This window comes from Paroedura picta, chromosome 13, assembly GCF_049243985.1.
Source record: "Paroedura picta isolate Pp20150507F chromosome 13, Ppicta_v3.0, whole genome shotgun sequence".
Lineage (NCBI taxonomy): Eukaryota > Metazoa > Chordata > Lepidosauria > Squamata > Gekkonidae > Paroedura > Paroedura picta.
Genome location: NC_135381.1, coordinates 3554969 through 3577830, shown reverse-complemented (window position 1 = coordinate 3577830; position 22862 = coordinate 3554969). Strand labels below are relative to the sequence as shown.

Sequence of the window (22862 nt, the reverse complement as noted above, 5' to 3'; positions counted from 1 at the left end):
ATCAACTACTTGTTTGCACTCTGGAAGTCACAACACACAAGCAGGAGAGAGCTGAAGCATTTTATTAAGATATATAGATATTTTGTTTTAGCCATTTTAAAAACTCCTTAAATAATTTTCTATTAGTAGAACTGATAGGCACTTTTTGAGGAAAAGGGGAAATATATATATATATAATATATATAAAAATAAAAAGCCACTGTGGGATGCCATATCACAACAAATATAAAACAGCAGAAATATTTCTTTTGTAAGCGCTTGGAAAGAGCAGAGCTATAAAAATACTTTCAAAACAAAATTTTTAAAATCACGTTATCCTAAATTTCACTAGCTATTTTTCGGTCTCCGCTTCCTGACCGTTTGCACTGAAATTTTACCTCAGTGCTCAGCAGATTTAGGAACGGTTGTGAACATTAAAACACCCAAAAGTTAACAAGTCTACTCAAGGCTCCCCCTCCAAGTTCTTAATATTAATTTGACTCCCAGACATACACAAGTTATCCCTGTCTTGTACCATACGGCTTTCTCATTTAAATGGGATTAAACAACGTTGCACAGGTTCCAGTTGGAAGGTGACCATGCACAAGACCATGTGTGTTTTCTCCTTCCAACACCAAGCTCCATATTTACCTCATATTTACCTCAGAAAAGAAATGTTAAAGAGTTGCCGTCTCTGGGTTGGGAGGGACCCAGAGATTTTGGGCGGTGGACCCCGGGGAGGGGAGGGGAGGGTGCAGGTAAATGGGGGATTACAGAAGGACATAATGCAACAAAGTCCACCAAAGAATCCGTTTTCTCCAGGGGAACCAATCTTGGTTGTCTAGAGATGAACTGTCATCACAGGAAATCTCTGGAAGCTACCTAGAAGCTCTTCAACCCTAAATAAAAATTATTCATTCACATTTACAGAATACAATAAGACAAATATCCACCCCAAGGTGCCTAACCCTAAATCTGACTCCAATTTAAATTACTTGGGAAAAGGGTATAGAGCTACTGGGGTGCTACCGAAAACTAGTTTTGTTAATGAGAAAGGGGGGATAGAGAAGATAAAGGGTTTTCTGAGGCTGCACATATTGGACCAGATCCTTTGCTTCTGACACCGCAGACTTTAGAGTCTTGTACCTACATTAATTCAGAAAATAAAAATCTTTAAGTTCCCCAAGACATGGTGCCGTTTTAATGTGATTCTCTTTGCCATCCTGTGATAAGGACTAGAAACTTGCGGGGGGGGGGGGGGGGGGGTTTATGACACCATAAAAGCCAGGATTCTCAAAAAAAATTCTATACCCTCACGAGCCCTATTCTTGATTTACTCTAAACTTTCACATGATTGCTAACTGCTTTAACCTTCGCTTAACAATGATTAATTCATTTTTCACCGTCACTACCTTTACTACTTCCGCAAACCTTTTTAAACATCTGAATGTCAAATAATGTCATTCTAATTAGCACCATGATTCACAGAAATGTTAATAGTTGTAGCTTTGGGGGTTTGTTTTTAAATGGAATAAGGCAAAGGGTTTGCACAGGGATACTGCCACTAAGATAACAAAGAGAAATGTTTCTTGTCAAACCCTTCTCCCTCTTCATACAAAATTAATCTCTGAAACTGGCAATAAGAAGAAATAGGTTTTTTATATCCAACTTTTCGCTACCTGATAGAGTCTCAAAGTGGACTACAATTGCCTGTGCTTCCTCTCTCCACAACAGACACCCTGTGAATTAGGTGGGTCTGAGAGAGCTCTGACAGAACTGTGACTGGCCCAAGGTCACCCAGTTAGCTGCATGTGGAGGAGGGGGGACTCAAATCCCATTCTCCAAATTAGAGGCTACCACTTCCCTCACAGGGGGTCTGTTGTGGGGAGAGGAAAGGGGAGGCAATTGTAAGCTGCTTTGAGACTCCTTCGGGTAGTGAAAAGTGGCTTATAAAAAAACAACTCTTAACAATTCCAGTTTCTCCTGTAGGAAGGAGCCAGTGTGGTGGTGAACGTGCTTGGCATGTAGAAAGTCTCAGATCCAATTCTGGGCATGGAAAGATTTTTAAAAACTCTCCGAACATCCAGCTGAGAAAGTTACCTTTCTGCCCTTAGACCTTGGGCAACAGCAGCCAGCCGTAAAATACAACACTCGGATAGAAGAACCTGGTGGCCAGACTGTATATAAATCCTTTGTATGTTCACCCCCAGACTCACGCATGCATCTCCTGCAGATGGCAACCCATTTTGGTAAAAGTTTACACTTTCCAAACTGATTAAAACGCAAAATCTTAGGATTAACCAAGTTCAGTCACATAGGTAGGATTCAGCACAAGTCAGGGCAAGCAAGAAGTGAGACTTCTATACACCTACTTTTTAAAAGTTACATTTCTTTTACTCAGGCTCCACGGCTGGCAATCTTCCAGGAGTAAAAATAAATATATAAACATCTGTCACTTAAAAAAAAAAACATAACATCCCACTGAAAAGGAAGGGAAACTGTAAAATGGGACCAATTCCCTTAAATGTACAATACACATTGAATAAGGGTCAATCTTGCTGTTGGAGAAATTAGTAGCAACGCTAAATGCAGCACAGACCTAGGCCTTCTGCTCTGCCCCAGGTTTGGTTATTTTCTGGAATTCTTCAGAATTTAACGTTTTTTTGTGAGGGAAGAGGGTGACCAGAATCGCACTCTTGCTAAATCCAACGAAAAGGCAACGGTTGTTGGGAACAAACTCATGCTTTATGAGGACGGAGGGGCTCATTTCATATTGTCCTGCCACGATCCCCCAACTCCCTCCCCAGTTTTGGGCTGTGAGGTAAATGTAAAAATGTGAGGTAAAATTCTCCACACGTCACTTCCCGGGATGTTATAAAGCGTGAACGAAGACAATGGAGGGGGGGAAATCACACCCAGTAGCTTTAAATTACAGGCACTCGCTAAAATTTGTGCACTATACCCAATGCACCGCCAGAATCCTGCATTGACAGGATCCTCCAGACAAAGCTATCCTGTCTGTACTTCTGTGCTTGTGGACTTGGTTCAGACGTTTTACCCAAGGGGTCCAATATGTGGACTTCCCATCTTCCCTCCCTCCCAATGCTCCTCAGAGGTACCACGTAGAAAACTAGTATATTTTCCTAAACGGAGGAGGAATTTATTGTTCCCATCTCCCTCGTTTCCCATGCGTGCTCATGCCCGATTTCTGTGAGGTAAATTTATACATGTAAGGTGAAATTCTCTTTATCACATAGCAGAGTGTTACATAGGTGAAACTGGGCGGATGGGAGGTCAGCACCTGCTGATGTTATTTCCGGCCTCACCTGGCGGAACAGCTCCGCCTTACAGGCCCTCCGGAACTGTTTAAAGTCCCACAGGGCCCTTATCTCACTAGGTAGAGTGTTCCACCACGCTGGGGCCAGGGCCAAAAAAGCCCTGGCCCTGGTTGAGGACAGTTTGACCTCTTTGAGGCTGGAGACCCTGAGCAAGTTTTGGCTGCTCGGTTCTTAACACTCGTTTTGGGGGGCGGGAGCATCACTCCCGTAGATACAGGGGTCCCAGATCGTGAAGTCTCATGTTACAATCAATCCATGTAAAGCTGAACATGGGAATGAAACCACACAGGTACCAGGTAAAGTGAACACACGCTGGCTTTCTAAACAGCAGGCAGAATATGCGTTCATTGTAACTTGTGAAAAGGGGGTTTAGTCTCGGAAACGAGCAAACGCAGTCAGGTCAGAGAGGGCCAGATTGTGGAGACATGATCCGGGAATGTTCCCTTTATCACTCAGAGATTTTCATACTTAATTTTCATTTTTTAAGAAATCATTCAGTTAAGTTTCTGAATTTACAACAGACAAGGATCTGGCTGGATTCTCTCCAAGTGCCATATTGGAACTGAATTCACCCGTGGATCTGCAGATTTTACCAAGCCAGTTGCGATGTACATGATTCTGGGGATATGTGAAAATTCCTTATTTATCCTCAGTGATATTGCTGCCTTCTTATGAGCCAGAATCAGCGTTCCAAACATTTTTGCACATATGCAAATCCTGCCACAGTTGGTTCTCCCAATTTCCGAATGTTGGTTGCAAATTACATGCACGGTTGGTTTTAAATGGGTACTGTTGTCTACCCAGAAGCACAATCTTTCTTATCGCTATAACGGAGATCAACTAATGGTTGCACGCTGGATCTGCAATTGGCTTAATTGGTAACCATTCCCTATCCGAAAGCACAATTTTCCTAGGCACTCTAACAGCGTCTGAGCCATCGCCGTGAACAATACGTACGGTTCCCTTTAATTGCGCACCGTGTGTAATTAATCCGCAGCTTTCAAATTGAGTCCCTTCCCCGTTTCCTGCATCTTCATACTCTCTCTTCCTGCCCTATCCACTTACCCCAGGCTAGGTTTGTGACCCTACAAGTCCAAGCAAATCCAACTTCCCACACCTCCTCATGCTCCCACAGAACCAAGCTCTGCATTCGGGAAATCTTGGTGTGAGTTTTACAGTCCTTTATCGCAAATCATTTTTTAAAAAACCCCAAACCCTTTGGTCCTATACACTAGGTCGTTAAAAGCTGCCCACTGACAATTATTTAGAGCCACTGATTGTCAAAAACGCAGCCTCCTGCAGGAACAAGTTCACCTGAACACTCTTACCCTATACAACAATACACTTAGCTTTCCAAGATTGTCTATGTATCACAGCTATCCTAGAAAATAATCCTGTTCTTGGCTTTTCCCCGCTCTTTATGCAGTTATTTCTTAAGGCAATATATAGCTGCACAAAAACCACCATTTGCCTTTCCTTTATAATCTTCATGGCCAATTATTCACGGCCACCCTAACCAGGATGCTCTCAGGATGAGACCAATGCGCCGTTCGGCTCACCACGATCCCTCTGAGGCCTTTAAGTCCACGACACTGTCATCTTTCACGTGACCGTCCTCTCCAAGGAATGGCTTGGCAACATCTCATGGGTCGCAGAGAGGTTTTCACGAGATTATAAAAACAGCACATTTTAGGTCAACGGAAGCGCTTTCGATGGCATTTCAATGTGAACTGGGCAGAGTGGATTCACAGTGAGAAGAACTGAAACCCCCAGCCCTTAAGCGGCTTCAAATACGAAGGCAGCTCTCGCCTTTGGCTTCTTCTCAGAGCAGGGGGAGTGGAAATATTTGAATTGTGGACGGCCAAGGCCCCGCGTAAAAATGAATACCCCCAGCTGGTGACGATCCCTTGGCCTCAGCCGAAAACTGGCAGTCTTGAAAGGTCTTTGCCTCCAGGATAGGCCTAAGCCTTACATTTTGGTGACGAGTTCCTCCCAGCAGGTGGAATACGGCCTTAAAGATTCCCAGTGTAGATGAGGGAAGGGCTGTTTTCTTCACAGAGCTCCAGCTGCACGCTGGAGGCAAACCAGCGCTTGGCACATCCCAGGCTGCAGTTGAGAGTGGTCCGGTAAATGTTCTTGGCATGTTTGGGGAAGATGATGGTCGTGCTCTGGAACCTGAGGGGCTTCTGGCGCGGCTCAAAGGTCAGCTGGGATTTGTAGTTCCGCCACGTGCAATTAGGGGTGGCGATGATGGTCTCACTGTAGGTGGTGACGGTAGGGATCGGGCAGTAGAAGATGTCGTCCTTGTAATGTCGCTCGGAGCCATATTTTACCTCAGAGTTGCACCTGCAGGCACACACATGCAAGGGGTACAAAGTCACACGAAGGGGCTGCATTCGTTGTCACATTTCTGTTTGTTTGTTTGTTTGTTTATTCGTTCATTCATTTAGACATAAGATGGCGGCATAATCCCCACCCTCAGCCAATTGCCGCAGGATGATGTCACAGCGTTATCTGGAGGAGGTGCCCCGGTTGTTCCTGACCCTGGCCTCAACCAAAGGCCTGGCGGAAGAGCTCTGTTTTGCAGGTCCTGTGGAACTGAGACAGTTCCGTCAGGGTCCCCAGGGAGCTCATTCCACCAAGTCGGGGCCAGGACCGAGAAGGCCCTGACCCGTGTCAAGACCAGGCATGCTTTCCTGGGGCCAACAACCACAAGCAGTTTAGCACCTGCAGAGCAGAGAGCCCTGTGGGGGGCATAAGGAGACAAACAGTCCTTCAGATAGGCAGGGCCCAAGCTGCGGATGGCCCTGAAGATTAATACCTTGAATCTGATCCAGGCTACAATGGGCAAATTTTATCATGCCGGGAAACACTGCTCACACAAATCATTCTTAAGCCACTCCCATGCACATAGTATAAATTCAGGATAGCTGACTACTCCTTTTTCTTGCTTAAGACTTTCCCACTAACCAGCACAGGTCCCATCCGTCAGCCCCATATGCTCTGGGTACTGACAGCTTTCCTTAAACTCCTGAGAAGTTGGAATGTTTTTAAGCATTCCATAGCCTGGCAGCAAGTCAGTCAATGGCTAGAGAGGGCTTATTTCGGTGAGCTGAAGCCAGAGCTTGTGCAGTGGTTTTACAGTGGTTTTAAAGATTGTAGCCTTTTTAATCTGTTTGGGGGGCGGGAGTTGTTTTTGTTAAGCTATCTGGTTTAGGGCCTGATCTTTTTAGTCGCCATTCTTTCTCCCCAAAACCCTCCAGGTTTCTTTTCATGTTCTCAAATGCTCCCACAGAGCTGTGACTGGCTCTGCCGTAAAAGTCGCTTTGCTTACGACAGGCAAGTCTTGCTGCAGGAATAACAGGAGTTCCATAGGTCAGTTTAAGGACACAACAGCGGCCGTGGGGAAAGCTACAGCTATTTCTCCCTGCACGCCTTGGCCACAAACAGAAAAGCTGGTGTGTCTCCAGGCCCAAAATTCCTATCACCCAACACAAAATCCTTATTTTCTTCCCTAACAAACACAAGAGCTTTGTTAAGGCTCCTTGTGCATCTCCCCAGGACAGTAATAAGTTATCTCTGCAAGTCCCCGCCCCACCCCTCGATTTCTTAGATGCTTGTCGGTTAGGTTTGCACACATATTTTTATTGCACGCCCCACTTGGAGGCGCATCCTCTGCAGGCCGTGAAAGCCAGTCCGGCCTTCAAAGGAGCTGGAAGATGCAACACCCCTCCCTGCCCGGTCGCTGCTGGGGTTTTGCATGGTTTGCTGCTTCCAGGTCTCTGAGGCGCAACCAGCAGCAGCTGAGGAATTTGCAGCTCTGCGTATAAAAAGATTAGAGGCTGGGTGTGGCGCGCAGCGTTTGCCAACACCCTGGAGGAGGCTTGGCCCACAGCGCAGCACACGTAACACAATCCGCTTTAATGAGTTTTGCACAGTTGGGTTCGAAGCCCAGGGAGCTGCTTGGTGCAAAGAACAGAAGCCTTCCGCGGCAATTGGAAAAACATCCTTGCTAGTTACGGCTTGACGGGCTGAGTTTTCTCAGGGCACGCGTGAGCACATGGGAGCGGCCTTTTCCCAATCAGACCCTGGATGCATTAAGGTGAGTTCCGTCTAGTCAGATTGGTAGCGGCTCTCCTGCATCTCAGGCAGCTTCACGTCAGCTACGATCGGATCCTTTTAACTGGAGATGCCAGGGATTGAACCAGGGACTTTCCGTAAGGCGAGCCAGCTTGGTGTAGTGGTTAGGAGTGCAGACTTCTAATCTGGCATACTGGGTTCGATTCTGCACTCCCCCACATGCAGCCAGCTGGGTGACCTTGGGCTCGCCACGGCACTCATAAAACTGTTCTGACCAAGCAGTGATATCAGGGCTCTCTCAGCCTCACCCACCCCACAGGATGTCTGTTGTGGGGAGAGGAAAGGGAAGGTGACTGTAAGCCGCTTTGAGACTCCTTCGGGTAGAGAAAAGCGGCATCTAAGAACCAACTCTTCTTCTTCTTCAGTAATATCAGGGCTCTCTCAGCCTCACCCACCTCATAGGGTGTCTGGGGAGAGGAAAGGGAAGGTGATTGGGAGCCGCCCTGAGACCTCTTTGGATAGTGAAAAGCAGGGTAGAAAAACCAACTCGTCTTTTTTGTGCTTGGGTGGCCCTAGTGGAAGGATTTCTGGCCCTGCTGGCGGATCTCCTGTTGGCACCTGGGTTTTGGTCACACTACGGCAAAGAGCGTTGGACCGGATGCGCCTCTGGCCTGATCCAACATGGCTTCTCTGATGTTCTTATATTCTCAGCTAAGAAAGGAATCTGAACACCAAGTTCTCTTGTCTGACGGCAACATGTTACCTTCAGTGCCAGGTAGGCTCTTCACGGCAATCACAGGTAACGTCAGAACTTATCCGGGGGTGGCAGGAAGTGCTACCAAGTTCCAGACAACCCACCAGGGGGGTTTGAGGTGAGAGATTATCAGAGGGGGTTTGCCCTTGCCTGCCTCTGCTTAGCAACCCTGGTGGTCTCCGTCCAAGTTGGACAGCCAGCTTGGTGCAGTGGTTAAGAGCAGCGGACTCCAGTCCGGAGAACCAGGTTAGATTCCCCGCTTCTCCTCCACATGCAGCCAGCTGGGTGACCTTGGGCTAGTCACCCTTGGGCTGCTCTTGACAAGCAGTTCTCGCAGAGCTCTCTCAACCCCGGCTACCTTACAGGAAGGGTGTCTGCTGCAGGGAGAGGAAAGGAAGGCGACTGCAAGCCGCTTTGTGACTCCTTTGGGTAGTGAAAAGCGGGGTGCAAAAACTGACTTCTCTCCTCCTTCTTCTTCAATGGATGACCCTGTTTAGCTTGAGAGAGATGCATTCTTTGATCGATGGGCAAAGACCACCAACCCTAGCAGTTTTCCAGCTGGGAATCATTTTCGGGCTCCATTCAACGTGGTATCTACAACCTCTTCCCCCTCCCGCCGTCCTTGCGGCTCTCCCCTGCTTGCTTTTTAAAAACAATTCAGCCGCCCTCCTCTCTCACCGCCACCCACCGCTGCTGCCAAGACGGCCCTGGGCCCATGCATCAACACCACTAATCTCTTGCAGGGGCAAAAACACCAGACGGGAAACGGCGAAGAAAGTCCGTGCGTTACCTAATTTCTTGCGCTGGTTCAGGGTTCACCTCGATGCTCTCACCAAAAAACACAGGATACATCCGAGGCGTGGAGGCATTCAGGAGCAGGTACGGGATCTACAAAGAGAGAAAAGGAGTGCGGGAGAAAGAGGGAGTCTAAGGCTTGGCAAGATCATGGGAGGTTTACTGTAGAACCTGCGATGGGCTTTGAAGGTACCTAACAGACTTACCCACCCCATTGCAAACAGATCGAGTCAGGTGGGTCGTCGTGTCGGTCGGAAGCAACGGAACAACTTTTGAGTCACACGAGACCTTTAAGAACGACAAAGTTTAATTCTGGGTAGAAGCAGCAGCATTGGTTTCTTCTGGTGTCTTCAGACCAACACGACTACCCTGAATCTGTTACAGTGTATGGGATATATATATTTGACCATATATCGGGCTTTCTCCTCCAGGGTTTCCTGAAACCCTGGCATTTCTTGACAGCCCTGGAAAAGTGTACTGAATATGTGGGAGTTAATTATATTTTATATATTTTAAAAACATTTATTGAACTTTTATTGAGTAATATATGACCATGTATGGTCATGTCGACCTGCTCCTCCCTCCCAAAATGGCCAATGATGGGCCTGGAGGGGGTATGAAGGGGAGGGGCCTGGGTGGGCGTGGCCACAGCTCTGCCTCCCAACCGTATTCTGCATGATTGCACCACTCGTAGTCTGAAGAATGTCCCAGGGGTTTTTCAATGGGGAAAAAGTTGAGAGGTATCTACATACCTCCACAGATGTGTTCAATTCTACAATCCTTTGACCCCCAACATCAAAACAGAACAAGGGCTAGAAAGAGAGTGAAGCGGGTCTAGATTAATCTAGTGGGTCTAGATCAGGGGTAGTCAAACTGCGGCCCTCCAGATGTCCATGGACTACAATTCCCAGGAGCCCCTGCCAGCGAATGCTGGCAGGGGCTTCTGGGAATTGTAGTCCATGGACATCTGGAGGGCCGCAGTTTGACTACCCCTGGTCTAGATAATACACATAGCATTTCCAAAATTAAGTGTGCGTGAACCGGGCTTATCTGAAATTTTGGAGAGAGGTGCAGATATTTTGGAGAGAGGTGCAGAGGTGCAGCTCATATTTAGGGTATGAGCTTTCGAGTGCAAGCACTCGAAAGCTCACTCCCTGAATAAATCTTTGTCGGTCTTAAAGGTGCTTCTGGACTCTGATTTTATCGTGCTACTTCAGACCAACATGGCGACGAATTTGAATCTCTCCCTGCAACAGTCACCGTGTGAGGGAGGTGGGGCTGAGAGAGCTCTGACAGAACTGCTCTGCAAGGACAGCTCTGACAGGACTGTGACTAGCCCACGGTCATCCAGCTGGCTGCATGTAGAATAAAAAAAAAAGAAGAAGAGTTGGTTTTTACACCCTGCTTTTCTCTACCAGAAGGAAAGTGACTTGCAATCCCCTTCTGTTTCTCTCCCCAAAACAGGCACCCTGTGGGGTTGGTGGAGCTGAGAAAGCCCTGATATTACTAGATATTCCTGAAGTGGGAAATCAAACCCAGATTTGAGGCCACTGCTCTTAACCACTACACAGAATCTGGATTGGAAGGATTTTTGGTCAGATTATTTAGATGTTACGTTGCATTCTTTCACATGACCGAGTTCTGGTGGATTCCACCCATTCGACAACTGTAAAAACCACCAGAGGCCTGGATTGAATCTATCTTCGCTTTCGGATCGAGGCTTGACTTTTATGGCCGCCCACCTCCCCGGTTTGCAGCTGCTGTGCCTGCCCAACTGGAACACACGAAGCTAGCCAAGGGCTTCTTTTCTTTACGTTCCCCCTTCCTTCCTTTCTTCCTTTCTTTCCTTCTTTTTTTTCCAAAGGACCTGCAAGGAGGCAAACCAAATTCAACTGCAGGCTTCCCTCCAGCTGAGCTCAGCAGACAAGCCCAGCCCTGTCCCACAGATGTTTCTGGGCTTTTCACTGCATCAATGAAAACCGTATGGATCGGCCTACCGCTGGCCCGGGAGAGCAAATTTTTTGACGTGGTGGAGATTAATTGCTGCCTTTTGCTGTCTTCATTCTGAACAAATATCCTCGGCTCCCAGGATCTTTAACAAGAACAAGAGATGAGCAATGTGTAAGGGGCGGAAAAGAAACCTCTGGCTTCTAGGCTGAGGCTCTCTGCAAAGCAAGTTTTACAGCACGAAGAGAACCTGGTTCAAGGGCATCAAGAAGAAGAAGAAAAAAAACTGGTTTTTATACCCCATTTTTCACTACTTGAAGGAGTCTCAAAGCAGCTAAAATCACCTTCCCTTTCCTCTTCCCACAACAGGTGAGGTAGGTTAGGCTGAAAGAGCCCTGAGAGGACTGCTCTGTGAGAACAGAACTATCAAAACTGTGACTAGCCCAAGGTCACCCAACTATCTTTATGTGGAGGAGTGAGGACTCAAACCCAGCTCACCAGATTAGAAGCCACCGCTCTTAACCACTACACTAAGAAGAGTTTCAAGGCATGAGTCTTCGGGAAGCTAAGCTCCCCGTGACAGACACAAGTCAGAAAGAAGAGTCCTGACCCCTTCTCCATTAATACTTGTATGCAACAAAAGTTTGTACCCCAAAAATCTAGATTCCTGCGGGACTCAAATCTAACTGCTTTACTGCAGATCAACATGGCTGCCTTGTGAAACAGTTTTAAGAAGAATAATTGGTTGCTATACCATGCTTTTCACTACCCAAAGGAGTCTCAAAGCGGCTTATAACCTCCGCCCACAGGGTGTCTGACAGTGAGAACAGCTCTAACAGGACTGTGACTAGCCCAAGGTCACCCAGGAATAGGGAATGAAACCCGGCTCTCCAGATTTCCACAAGCAGGGGATTTCCACAAGCAGTTGATCAAATGCTGCTATGTTGTGGGTATTTTACCATCAAATCACAACTGGCAAAGAAGAAGGGCTGTTGTCGTTTTTTATACCTCACTTTTCACTACCCGAATGAGTCCCAAAGTGGCTTACAAACACTTGCCTCTTATGAACCCACAACTGATACCCTATGACAGGGGTAGTCAAACTGCGGCCCTCCAGATGTCCATGGACTACAATTCCCATGAGCCCCTGCCAGCGAATGCTGGCAGGGGCTCATGGGAATTGTAGTCCATGGACATCTGGAGGGCCGCAGTTTGACTACCCCTGCCCTATGAGGTAGGTGGGGCAGAGAGCGCTCTAAGAGAACTGCTCTGAGACGTCTCTCAGAGAAATGTGACTAGCCCAAGGTCACCCGGCTTGTGGAGGAGTGAGGAATCAAACCCAACTCCCTAGATTAGTGTCCTCTGCCAGTGAAGTCCGGAGTCCAGTCGGAATCCGGAGGGGTGCAACCAATACCCAGCGGTTCCGATTATCGATCACGGCTAAAAGCGATGGATGGATTTATCTCCCGGTCATTTGTCCAACTCTTCTAGCACTGAATTCTACAAATTAATTACGCTCTGCAAACAAAACTGATGTGCCAGGAAGAAGGTGGACATTATTAACCCCCCACAAATAGATGCCCCAACCTGTGTGGCACAGGGCAGCCCTATCTTGCCAGGGTGTGGAAGCCAAGCAAGGTCGGCCCAGGTTAGCACCTGGATGGGAGAGGCAGGCAATGTCAAAACGCCCCTGAATGTCTCTTGCCTTGGAAAACCCTACAGCATAGCGGAAAGTCACCTGCAATTTCCACCCAATGCAGACACATTCCGCAGGTGAGTTTCCTACATGAGATTTTTTGCATGGTTCAGCCTCAGATATGGCTTCAGAGTTTCAGGTTCTGTTTACTTCCAGGTAAGCCCTCCTTTTATCAGTCTACCTGCTCCCACCCGCAGCTTTTTGTGCAAACCCCAAGTCTCTACACCCCAGAATTCCCCCAACAACTCTGATTGGATAGAAGCAACCTCCCTTGCCAATCCGTTTCTAAATTAAGGCACCTGCGTTTAGGAGTGGGGCATTTTTTAATCCTCCCGCTTGGTCTTCTCCTTCCATGTTTCTAACAGCTGCTTTTGAGATTCTGCCAGAAGCAGTTTCTTTCTTCTTTTTTTAACTAGTGCACATTTCAGCCCATTTTTAATGAACATGTTCTGCCCTACAATGATCAACAACAGCTGGTATGCATAAGATGTTGTGGAAAACAGTTTATCTGATGTGCCCCTCGTATCCTAACCTAAAGGGAGAGGAAGCTTTGCGTAGCCCTGACCTGCTTTCAACCCTGCAGCAAGGGACACCAGGAACAGAAGACTGAAGAAGACCAGTCCCCTTGTGAGTAAAAAACAACCCAGCATGGTACAGCTTTACATGGTAGCTTTATCAACCCCAAAGCTTTAGCAAATGAAGAACACCAGAAGAGCCCAATAGGATCAGACCAGAGGTCCATCCAGTCCAGCATCCTGTCTCACACAGTGGCCAACCAGTTCTTCTGGAGGGCCAACAGCAGGGCAGGAGAGGCCAAGGACCTCAGACGAACATCAGAAGAACCCTGCTGGTTCAGACCAGTGGTCCATCTAGTCCAGCATCCTGTCTCACACGGTGGTCATCCAGTCCCTCTGGAGATCCATTCACCAGGCACAGAGGCCAAGGCCTTCATAAGAACACAAGAAAAATCCTGTGGACGAGACCAGGGATCCATCTAGTCCAGCATCCTGCCCCACAATGAAACTAGTAGGTATTACCTTGATTCCAGTCTGGGCTTTCCTATAGACATTTACTAGGACCGTATTTTATCTTATTTTAACTACTGATATATAATATATATATATTGTACACTGCCCTGAGCCAGTCCTCCTGGCGGTATAAGGATCAAACTGGTACATTTTAAAAATAAACAAACCAGAACAACTCAACTATTAAGAGTCCAGCTAGAGCAAACATAAACACGCACCCTTGAAACATACACCAGCATAAAGCTGTCCTTGTAAAACAGACCTCTGGCTGAAAGCAGACCATAAAAAAGCCATTTTAGAAGACGAACAGCCTGGGTAAAAGCAAATGCTTTGGCCTGGCACCTAAAGAAGAATATGGTAAACACCAGATGGGCCTCAAGAGGGAGAGCATTTCACAGGTGAGAGGCCACCACCCAAAAAGCGCCGTTTCGGATCACCACACATCTCATTTCTGCAGGCAAAGGTTCCGGGATTGTGGAGAAGTCCTTAAAATTCAAACATGGTGGCTGCAATCCAAAGAACACTTTCTGAGAGGAGGCCCTATAGAATAACCCGGGAGTAGACCTGCTTACGCAGTGTGGAGTCCAAAACCCCTGTGACCTTTGAGTTTCGGAAGCCCTACCGGGCATATCCAGTTTGTCTCAAGATGCCTAGTGGAGGAAAGATGCAATTGTTGAGACTCTTTCTCCTAAGCACGGTCCGAATGCCGTCGGGGGGGGGGGGGGCAGCCTTGAGCAGCACCTGTTACTGGACAAACAGGGCAGGGAGCCACCTCGAAAAAGGCCACCCCTCTGCAAGAAGCCGGCTTAATTTACAAAGCCACCAGCACTCGGAAGAAGAGTAAAACTCCAGCGACCTTTATCTCAGAGGGAGACCTCAACTGATCTGGCTGCAACCCCAGTATTTGTTCTCCGGACTCTACTGCTTTTGGCCACCCCAGGTTCTCAACAGGAACCAGCAGTCCATTCCAATGGGGCTCTGTCTTGCTGGAACTTGTCCTTCCGTTCTCACTCGTTGGGCTGCCCGAGGCCCAGGCAACTGATCCGTAAGCTCCCTAGGTTCTGCCTCGCTGTTTCCTGCCAAAAAAAGGTCTTCTCCCGTTTGGAAAGAAAAGCTGGACTTTGGTGTAGCAGCTGCAGAACAGGGAAACGTCCGGGGGGAAGGCAAGTACAAGCACATTTTTATTTAGGAGTGCACGTTGACGTGCGGGAGAGAAGCCGCTCTCAGGATCCAGAGCTATTTTGTTACCCGTTTGTCGAAGGAAAGCGCCCGTTAAAAGAAAAACAGCAGCTGTTTTTTCTATACCCCACTTTTCACTGCCCAAATCAGCTCGCAAACACCTATCCGTTCCTCTTCCCACAACAGACGCCCTGCAAGGTAGATGGAGCGGAGAGCACTCTGAGAGAACTGCTATGCAAGAACAGCTCTCAGAGAACTGTGACAAGGCCAGGGTCGCCCAGCTGGTTGCCTATGGAGGAGCCGTAGGGGGTCCGTGGTGGCTCCCGGCAGCCCAGGACGGATGGTAGTAAACATCTCAAAGAGCTAGCAACGTCTCTGAAACCTTAGGTAGGGTAGTTAAAATGTTTTGTGTCATGGCTGCACTGGTCTGATAATGAAGAATTAACCGTTTCTTTATTCAGGTACGCATGCGTGCGAGCACATGGACACCCACAGGCCACCTTTCTTTTTATTGCGCTGCCTGTTCTCCTGCAGGTGCAGATTGTCAACCTCCTCCCGCCATGAGAACGAGCCACGGTCAAAAAGCAAAACTACGTGTCTGCATTGGAGGAGCTGCGGGGCACCTTCCGAGCAGCCGCCAGAAGGAAGTGAGTTTTCCTTCCCCCTCTTTCCATCCGAAGACCAGTAGCATACCTTTAATCGCTCTCTGGCCTCCCACCAGCTGCCTCTGCAAGCAGGGCTCACCAAAAGAGAAAAGGACTTTCCATCCAGCGGAGGTTCTAGCCGAGGACCAGGCTGAGAGTCTCTTGAATCTGGTGAGTCTCGATAATGCGCCCGAGCACACACAAACATACACGAACGTATATATTTATATATATCCAAAGCAAAGCTGCCCCCGGCCTTCTCAATAACCACAAACAGACGAAGGCCTGAAATTCTAGCAACGTCGTGGTCTCTTGCGCCAGAGCTGTGCATACTTCTGGCCAAAATAAGTATCCATGTCCCATGCTAAGGAATCCAGACGCCGAGCCAAGGAAACACAAATGCGCCACTCAGAATAAATTATGGAAAGCAAGCAAATTTTCATAAAATTACTTAGAATGGGTAATGTATTCGCATTGGAGGGTTTTTTTTTTTTTTTGGGGGGGGGGGGGACTAGGGTTTGCAAGCTCTGAGTTGTTTTGGCACAGAAGAAGGGCAGGGATTAAATATCCCTGCCAGGGACAGACGTCCCGCCCCTGACCACTGGGCGTCTGCCAAGCGCCCCTCTACCTCCTGGCTGCTTAGTAGTCCTGGCTTTCCCTTTTCTCAGTCTTGAGGGCCAGAACCTTTTTTTCCCTCTTTAACCCAAGAGGAAGTAAGATGCCAGCGTCTCTCCAAGGTTTTGCATTTTAACAGGGTGCGTCGACGCCAGTCCTGCGAGACACACTTGGGACGCCGGTTATGACAGGACAGGCCAACGTGCTACGATCTGAATTGATCACTGTGGTTCTTCTCAGACGGTTCCCAAATGCATCCCTGCACAACCGCACAAGCTGCATGATGCTAATCACGCACAGAATTCTGCTGTTGTGGGCGAACGGCTGCATTCGCTGACCAACACGGACCACACTTGTGCCGCTTGTGCGTGCCAACTCTAAGGAGCACTGGGTTGCAAGCACAGTGCATTGTCCCCAGCAGCTGGAATATTCAAGTCTCGTTTGGATTGTGAAATCGCTCAGTTGTCCTCAGATATGTGAGAAATAAACTACACTGAGGAAGGCCAGATCCAGGTCTTGAAGGCTGCCCAGTTGAGTGATGAGATCTGGTTGCATAGCAACGTGGACAGCGCCTGGGGTCAGCAGGGGAGGGGGGGTTAAACCTAAAAAACTCACCTTGGGAGAACAGATCTCGCATTCCAACATGGGTGGAGTCATGTCAACAGCTCAAGCTGTTCTTGGGAAGGGATCCTGCCCGTAGTTTCTCTCTCCCTCTGGGCTTCAAAATGTGGAGCCCCTCTAAAATTTCACAGGCAAAGCCTAGACGGGCCAAGGGGGGGTTTCTTTTGGAGTTCCTTTTGGGTTCTCAAGAGGAGGCTGCAATGAACCTTGACCTGATGATGCCGCGCAGGAGCGTCACTACACGGATCTGGCCAGAAGACTGCAGGGCGGCCAACCAAGGAGGGAGGCTGCTGGCCTTGGCAATCCTGAATGGGGCTCCAGTGACATTCCTATAAAAGCTTCTGCAGCAGGCTGGCTCCTTCCTCCAGCAGCAAGACGCACACAGCCCCTCTGTTCTCATTATCTCTGCTTTAGCCTGCTCTGGACCATTTGGAAGCCAAGTCCGATGAAGATTTCTGCAACACAACTTGCGTGTCAATCATTTTTGCACGACCCAAAGCCGCAGGTTCCGCTAAGGCCCTGGACATTTTCACCCCTGCTTCTGAGAGCACAAAGAGGATCCAGCGCCAAAGAAGGGAAAATATCAGCAATTTCGAGAGATGTGCATTTCCCAGAAATTTAACACTGGAGGGGAAAATGCTCAGATGTGTCCCTGGATTTTTTTCACCTTGCTTTTCTGTGCTTCTCACCGATGCCCCAAGCAGAAAGGTTTAAAATGAGGCCCCAAAAGCTGCGCAAATGAAGCACGCTCAAGTGTGATCTGTGAGCGTAGTCTTCAAAACACTGATGATTTCAGGCTATCAGTATTTTTGGAAGAGGTGATGGGAGAGACAGGGTGGTGACGTCTTCCCCCTCCCCCCCTTGTCTTTGCCTTCAGAAGCTTCCCATCAATAACTTTCTATCATTTAAAAAAACTGCAATAAGCTCCTAGTCCTTCTGAGTGGCCCCTGCCTTGGTAAATAAAGCTAGTGTCTTGCAGAGAAAGGGCCTTTTCTGTGGTGGCCCCCTGTGGAGGCACCAGAGGATTATGGGAGAAACGATTCTTGATACACTGCACCGTTACTGTATGCAGCTCACTAGCATAAGGTGAAGGGAGGGTTATGGGCCCAGAGGGCTTTTGAGTAAACCATTCTGCTAATGTCTGCTTGATTCAGCTGGTCTATGGCCATAAAACAGTTTGAGTAAAGCCATGCAAGTTGTCTCCACCCTGCCCTGCCTTGGTTTCCTGCCAGTGTCCACGGGAGGTGCTAAAAAATGGGAAATCTTAAAACAGAGAGGGGTTTGATGATGCATTTAGCGTAGGGAGAGGTGTGGGGTTTTTTTTTGTTTCTTTTTAAAACCTCAGCAGGTTTCAGCTTGCTCAATGTCTGCGAACGGGAGAGGTTCCCAGGGGGCCTTCCAGACACTGCCCTGACTGTCCTGAAGGACTCAAATGAGTGTGTAAACAGGCCACCCCCTCCTGCAGCCGTCCCAACCCTTGCCTGCAAATTTTATTCCTGCCTCCACAGTCACAAAGACCAGAAAACTACTTTTTTGAAAAAATAACGTTTTCAAACATGTACAAATCCACAGGATAAAGGTAAAGGTAAAGGTATCCCCTGTGCAAGCACCAAGTCATGTCTGACCCTTGGGGTGACGCCCTCCAGCGTTTTCATGGCAGACTCAATACGGGGTGGTTTGCCAGTGCCTTCCCCAGTCATTACCGTTTACCCCCCAGCAAGCTGGGTACTCATTTTACCGACCTCGGAAGGATGGAAGGCTGAGTCAACCTTGAGCCGGCTGCTGGGATTGAACTCCCAACCTCATGGGCAGACAGCTTCAGACAGCATATCGCTGCCTTACCACTCTGCGCCACAAGAGGCTCTTTTTTGAAAAAAGAACGTTTTCAAACATGTACAAATCCACAGGATAGCCTCCACCTATAAGAACATGAGAAGAGCCTTGGTGGATCAGACCAGTGGTCCCTCTAATCCAGCAACTTCTTCCACACAGTGGCCAACCAGTTCCTCTGAAGGGCTAACAGGGTATGGAAGCCAAGACCTTCATGAGAACTTAAGAAGAGCCCTGCTGGATCAGACCAGGGGTCCATCTAGTCCAGCATCCTGTCTCACACAGAGGCCAACCAGTTCCTCAGGAGGGCCAACAACAGGGTTCCCCTAATGTTGCCTCCTGGCTCTGGGATTCAGAGATTTAGTGTCTCTGAACATGGAGGTTCTCTATGTTTGTTTGTTTTTCCTTTGCTAGATGTTAAAATGCGCCATGGCTCTGAGCTATTTACTGTAACTTTGGCTTGCTATTTATTGTAAGGAAAATCTCAGTCCGTAAGCAGTGGGAGGGATTCTTTTGCAGCCAATTTAGGAGACCCTGCAGGTTTCCAGGCTAGAGATGCTCTCTTGACAGCCTCTAGGCATCATCCCTGGACTTCTTCGATGGCATTTTACATCCAAACCTCAGCTTCATGATCCAACACCCTTTTATACAGGTATGCCATTGTGCACAGCTGTGGAAATATTTCTAATTCTTCGGAATCCCATTCCACCCTTCCTGTGCCAACCCTATACAGAAACAAATAAATATTTTCTCTCCTAGGGACCAGCATCGTATTTCTAGTTGCTTCAGGAACCGGACCCCTGAGAAATCAGGCTCCTGGGGACTTATCCAACCCCGCGACTCAGTTTTCAAAGGCGTAAAGTGCTTCTCTCCTGGCTCATGCTTGAAAGGCAGAAGGGGGGGGGGGGACAGTAAAATGCAACATTCACACTATAAGATATTATGGTCTCCCCGACTGACTTAACCTGTTCTGCTCCAACGAAGATTGTTAAGGAACCGCTGAAGTCGTCTTTATGATTTATGTTCTCTGGTTTTGCTTTGTTTTTCAGTAAGCACCTTTTATCTTGGCATCTGGGCTTCAAAACAGGTTTGAACGCCCTACTGACTGTGTACATGGGACGCAGGCCCTTAGCACTTGTTTGGTCACCTGAGGTGAGTAGAAACCATCTGCAGGCGATCAGTCACAAGTTTGGGTGTGGGTTTTCTTTTCATTTTAAGGTGTTGGCAAATTAAAAATATTGACATGTTGGTAGGTTGTCTAGTAAACAGATTTGTGTGCGTGGCGGGGGGAACTTTTGTAGATGTGAAGAACAATCCTACACAGGTCTGTTCAGAGTCCTGTTCAAGTTTCCTCTCATCCTTAGGACTGCACACTTAATTCCTCGTGTCAGATCACAGGGTGGCATCTGTTTGTGAACCAACACTGTTCACACAGCCGATTTCGGACAGGCACAGATCGCCTGGACCATTTCTACCTAACTTAGAAGAAGAAGAGCTGGCTTTTATCCCCTGCTTTTCCCTACCCAAAGGAGTCTCAAAGTGGCTTACAATTGCCTTCCCTTTCCTCTCCCCACAACGGACACTCAGATTGTTAAGTGAGGCTGAGAGAGCTCTGAGAGAACTGCTCTGCAACAACAGCACTATCAGTGCTGTGATGAGCTGGCTGCATGTGGAGGAGGAGCCAGGGAGTCAAACTCGGCTCTCTAGAACTACACCTACCATACTGGCTCCTGAAATTGAAGAATGCACCAAAAATGGGAGGAGATTTCCAAGGAGAGCTTTCCCACAAAAACAGGTGAGTGCCAGATCATCGGGAACCATCTCACGCTCCCACCCCCCCCTCCCCGGTTCCTGTAACCCCGCCTTGAAGGAAACAAGCCTTACCACTTTCCCCTCTTTGGCATCCTTCCGGAGTCCGTGTCCCAGAAGATCTGCTGCCAGGCTGCTGCCCCCAGCTCTGTTTTCAATGATGCCCGGAGACAAGGAGTAGAAAGGGGGGCTTGGGCTGGGGGGCAGCCCCGAATCCGGGCTGTCCAGCAAGCCTTCCCGGTTCTTCTCTTTCAGACTGTCTTCCATTCCTTGCAGCTGGAGGTGACCCACCATGACTGGTGGGCAAAGTGAGGGCGGGGGCAGCCAAGCTGATGAAAATCCACCTCCTCCGGCCAGGAGGCAAGCAGAGGGGGGGCATGCAAAGGGGTCTGCCGTCGGCCCCCTCTGCTCCAGCTCTCCCCGGGAACCCTTGCAACTCAAGGCTGCCGTCCCTCCTGGCTCCAGCTAAGCCTGTGACAAGAAAAAGAGAGAACAAGTGTAAGTAAGAGGTTTCCGCCCCCACCTGCCCCCCATCAATACTGCAAAAGGGGGGGATCCAAGGCGAAGGAGCCATAACGAACAGCTAAGCACGGTTGGTCCTTGTTAGTCCTCGGATGGGAGCCCACCAGGGAAGTCTCGGTCTACCCCACAGAGAAGAAGAGCTGGGTTTTATACCCCACTTTTCACAATCCAAAGGACCCTCCAAGCGACTTACAAACACTTTTCCCTCCTCTCCCCGCAACAGGCAACTTGCAAGGACTAACAAAGTCCACGGATCTGGTGGCCCACAGACCATTTTGTCCAAGGCATAAAGCGCACCCGGGGTCAGGCAGTCCCCTACGACAGGGGTAGTCAACCTGTGGTCCTCCAGATGTTCGTGGACTACAATTCCCATGAGCCCCTGCCAGCAAATGCTGGCAGGGGTTCATGGGAATTGTAGTCCATGAACATCTGGAGGACCACAGGTTGACTACCCCTACCCTACGACAAATAAGCAACCTCCAGCCTCATTGCAACTCTGTGATTAACTGCTGGATCCCTGCAAGAGCATCAGAAAAAGAGCTTTGGAACCTGGCTTTTCTCTACCTGAAAGCATCTCCAACGGGCTTACAATCAACCCCCTTCCCTTCCTCTCCCCACCTCAGACACCTGGTGTACTGGGCGAGGCCGAGAGAGCTCTGAGGGAACTTCCAGCGGCGCAAAGTCACCCCGCTGGCTGCGCATGGATGAGTCGGGATTCGAACCCAGCTCTCCAGGTTAGAGACTGCTGCTCACTGCTGCTCACAGCTACAGGGGATGGGGAGAGCTTTCCCAAAGAGGTTTGCCGTGCCTCTTTGCTGGAGAGCCACAGCGAAATGTTAAATTCTGCCCTAGGCCCCAAGCAGACTGTCAATGAGTGTGTGTGTGTGTGTGTGTGTGTGTGTGTGTGTGAGAGAGAGAGAGAGAGAGAGAGAGAGAGAGAGCACCCCACAAATATCCAAAGCCATGTGCGATATTCAGTGCAATCGGAAACTCAGGGAAACTCTCTTTTTTTGCAAATGAAAAGCACAAGCCCTCTATTTATCCATGGAAAAATTCAGACGACTGCAGAGCATATTTCTGCGGAGGGCCAAGTGCGCGGACTGGGGAGGGGGCTCTTCTTAAGCTCTCCATAGAGTCAACATCTGGGCAGCGCAGAATCGGGGCTCCCCTCCCCTCCCCGGGGCTGCTGGAGGGGGGGCTTTCTATGGCCCACGAATGGGGCACGAATGTCAGGCACCGCGGCTGTCCGCCTTTCAAAACGACGGGCGTCTGGGGAGGGCTCCCCGTCGCCCCCGGCACCCAGGCCACCCCCCCCATCTAGGGGAGGGGGCGCGCAGAGGGGCCCCCTCCCCCGCCAGCCAGCCAGACCAGCCTCGCCTCTCTCTCCCGGAATCTTCGGCTCCGGCGCCGGCGGGTCTTCTCCAAGCGCGTGCCCGCGCCCTCGTGGGGAGGGGGCTCGGGGGTGGGCGCAGGGCTCCCCGGCCCCAGCCAAGGGGCTGTCCGGGGCCGAGGGGAGGGAAGAGGGTCCCCTTCCTGCCTGCCGTCCTTCCTTCCCTTCCTTCCTGCCTTCCCTCGGATCCTCCCCGGCCGAGCCGCCCCCGCGCGTCTCCGGCGGCCCCTCGGAGCGGGGAATGCGGAGGAGGGGCGCCCCCCCCACCGGCCCGGGCAGGGGGCTGCGAGGGAGGGAGGGAGGGAGGGAAGGGGGGATCCCGTGGCCGCGCCCCGGCTCCTCTCTGCAGGCGGCCTCTCGGCGGGGCGCTCCGAGGGGAGAGGCCGCCTTGCGCGCCCCCCAGCCCAGCCCACCCCGCGCCGACCCCCGACTGCCGACCCCGCTGCGGCATTTACGTTTCTCCAGCGGCGGCGGCGGCTGCTTGCTTCGCCCGGCTCGGCTCGGCTGGGCTGGGCGACGGAGCGCTGCGAGCGGGCGGCAAGAGCGCGTCCAACTGAGCCGGCGGCGGCCGTCGCTCCTGCTCCGCCTGCCGCCTGGCTGGGCTCCAGCGCCGGCCGCCAGGGAGGGCTCGGCCC

General features: G+C 49.7%; 1 protein-coding gene across 1 annotated transcript; it reads right to left on the bottom strand.

Annotated features, from left to right (window-relative positions):
- Positions 1 to 46: 46 nt before the first annotated feature.
- Positions 47 to 22848, bottom strand: RFLNA (refilin A). Its single transcript, XM_077309354.1, has 4 exons — positions 22683 to 22848; positions 20391 to 20786; positions 8942 to 9039; positions 47 to 5663 (listed from the first exon to the last, which is right to left on the bottom strand). The coding sequence occupies exons 2-4, from the start codon at positions 20607 to 20609 to the stop codon at positions 5330 to 5332; spliced, it is 651 nt and encodes a 216-aa protein (XP_077165469.1). The 5' UTR covers positions 20610 to 20786; positions 22683 to 22848; the 3' UTR covers positions 47 to 5329.
- Between the last annotated feature and the right edge of the window lie 14 nt (positions 22849 to 22862).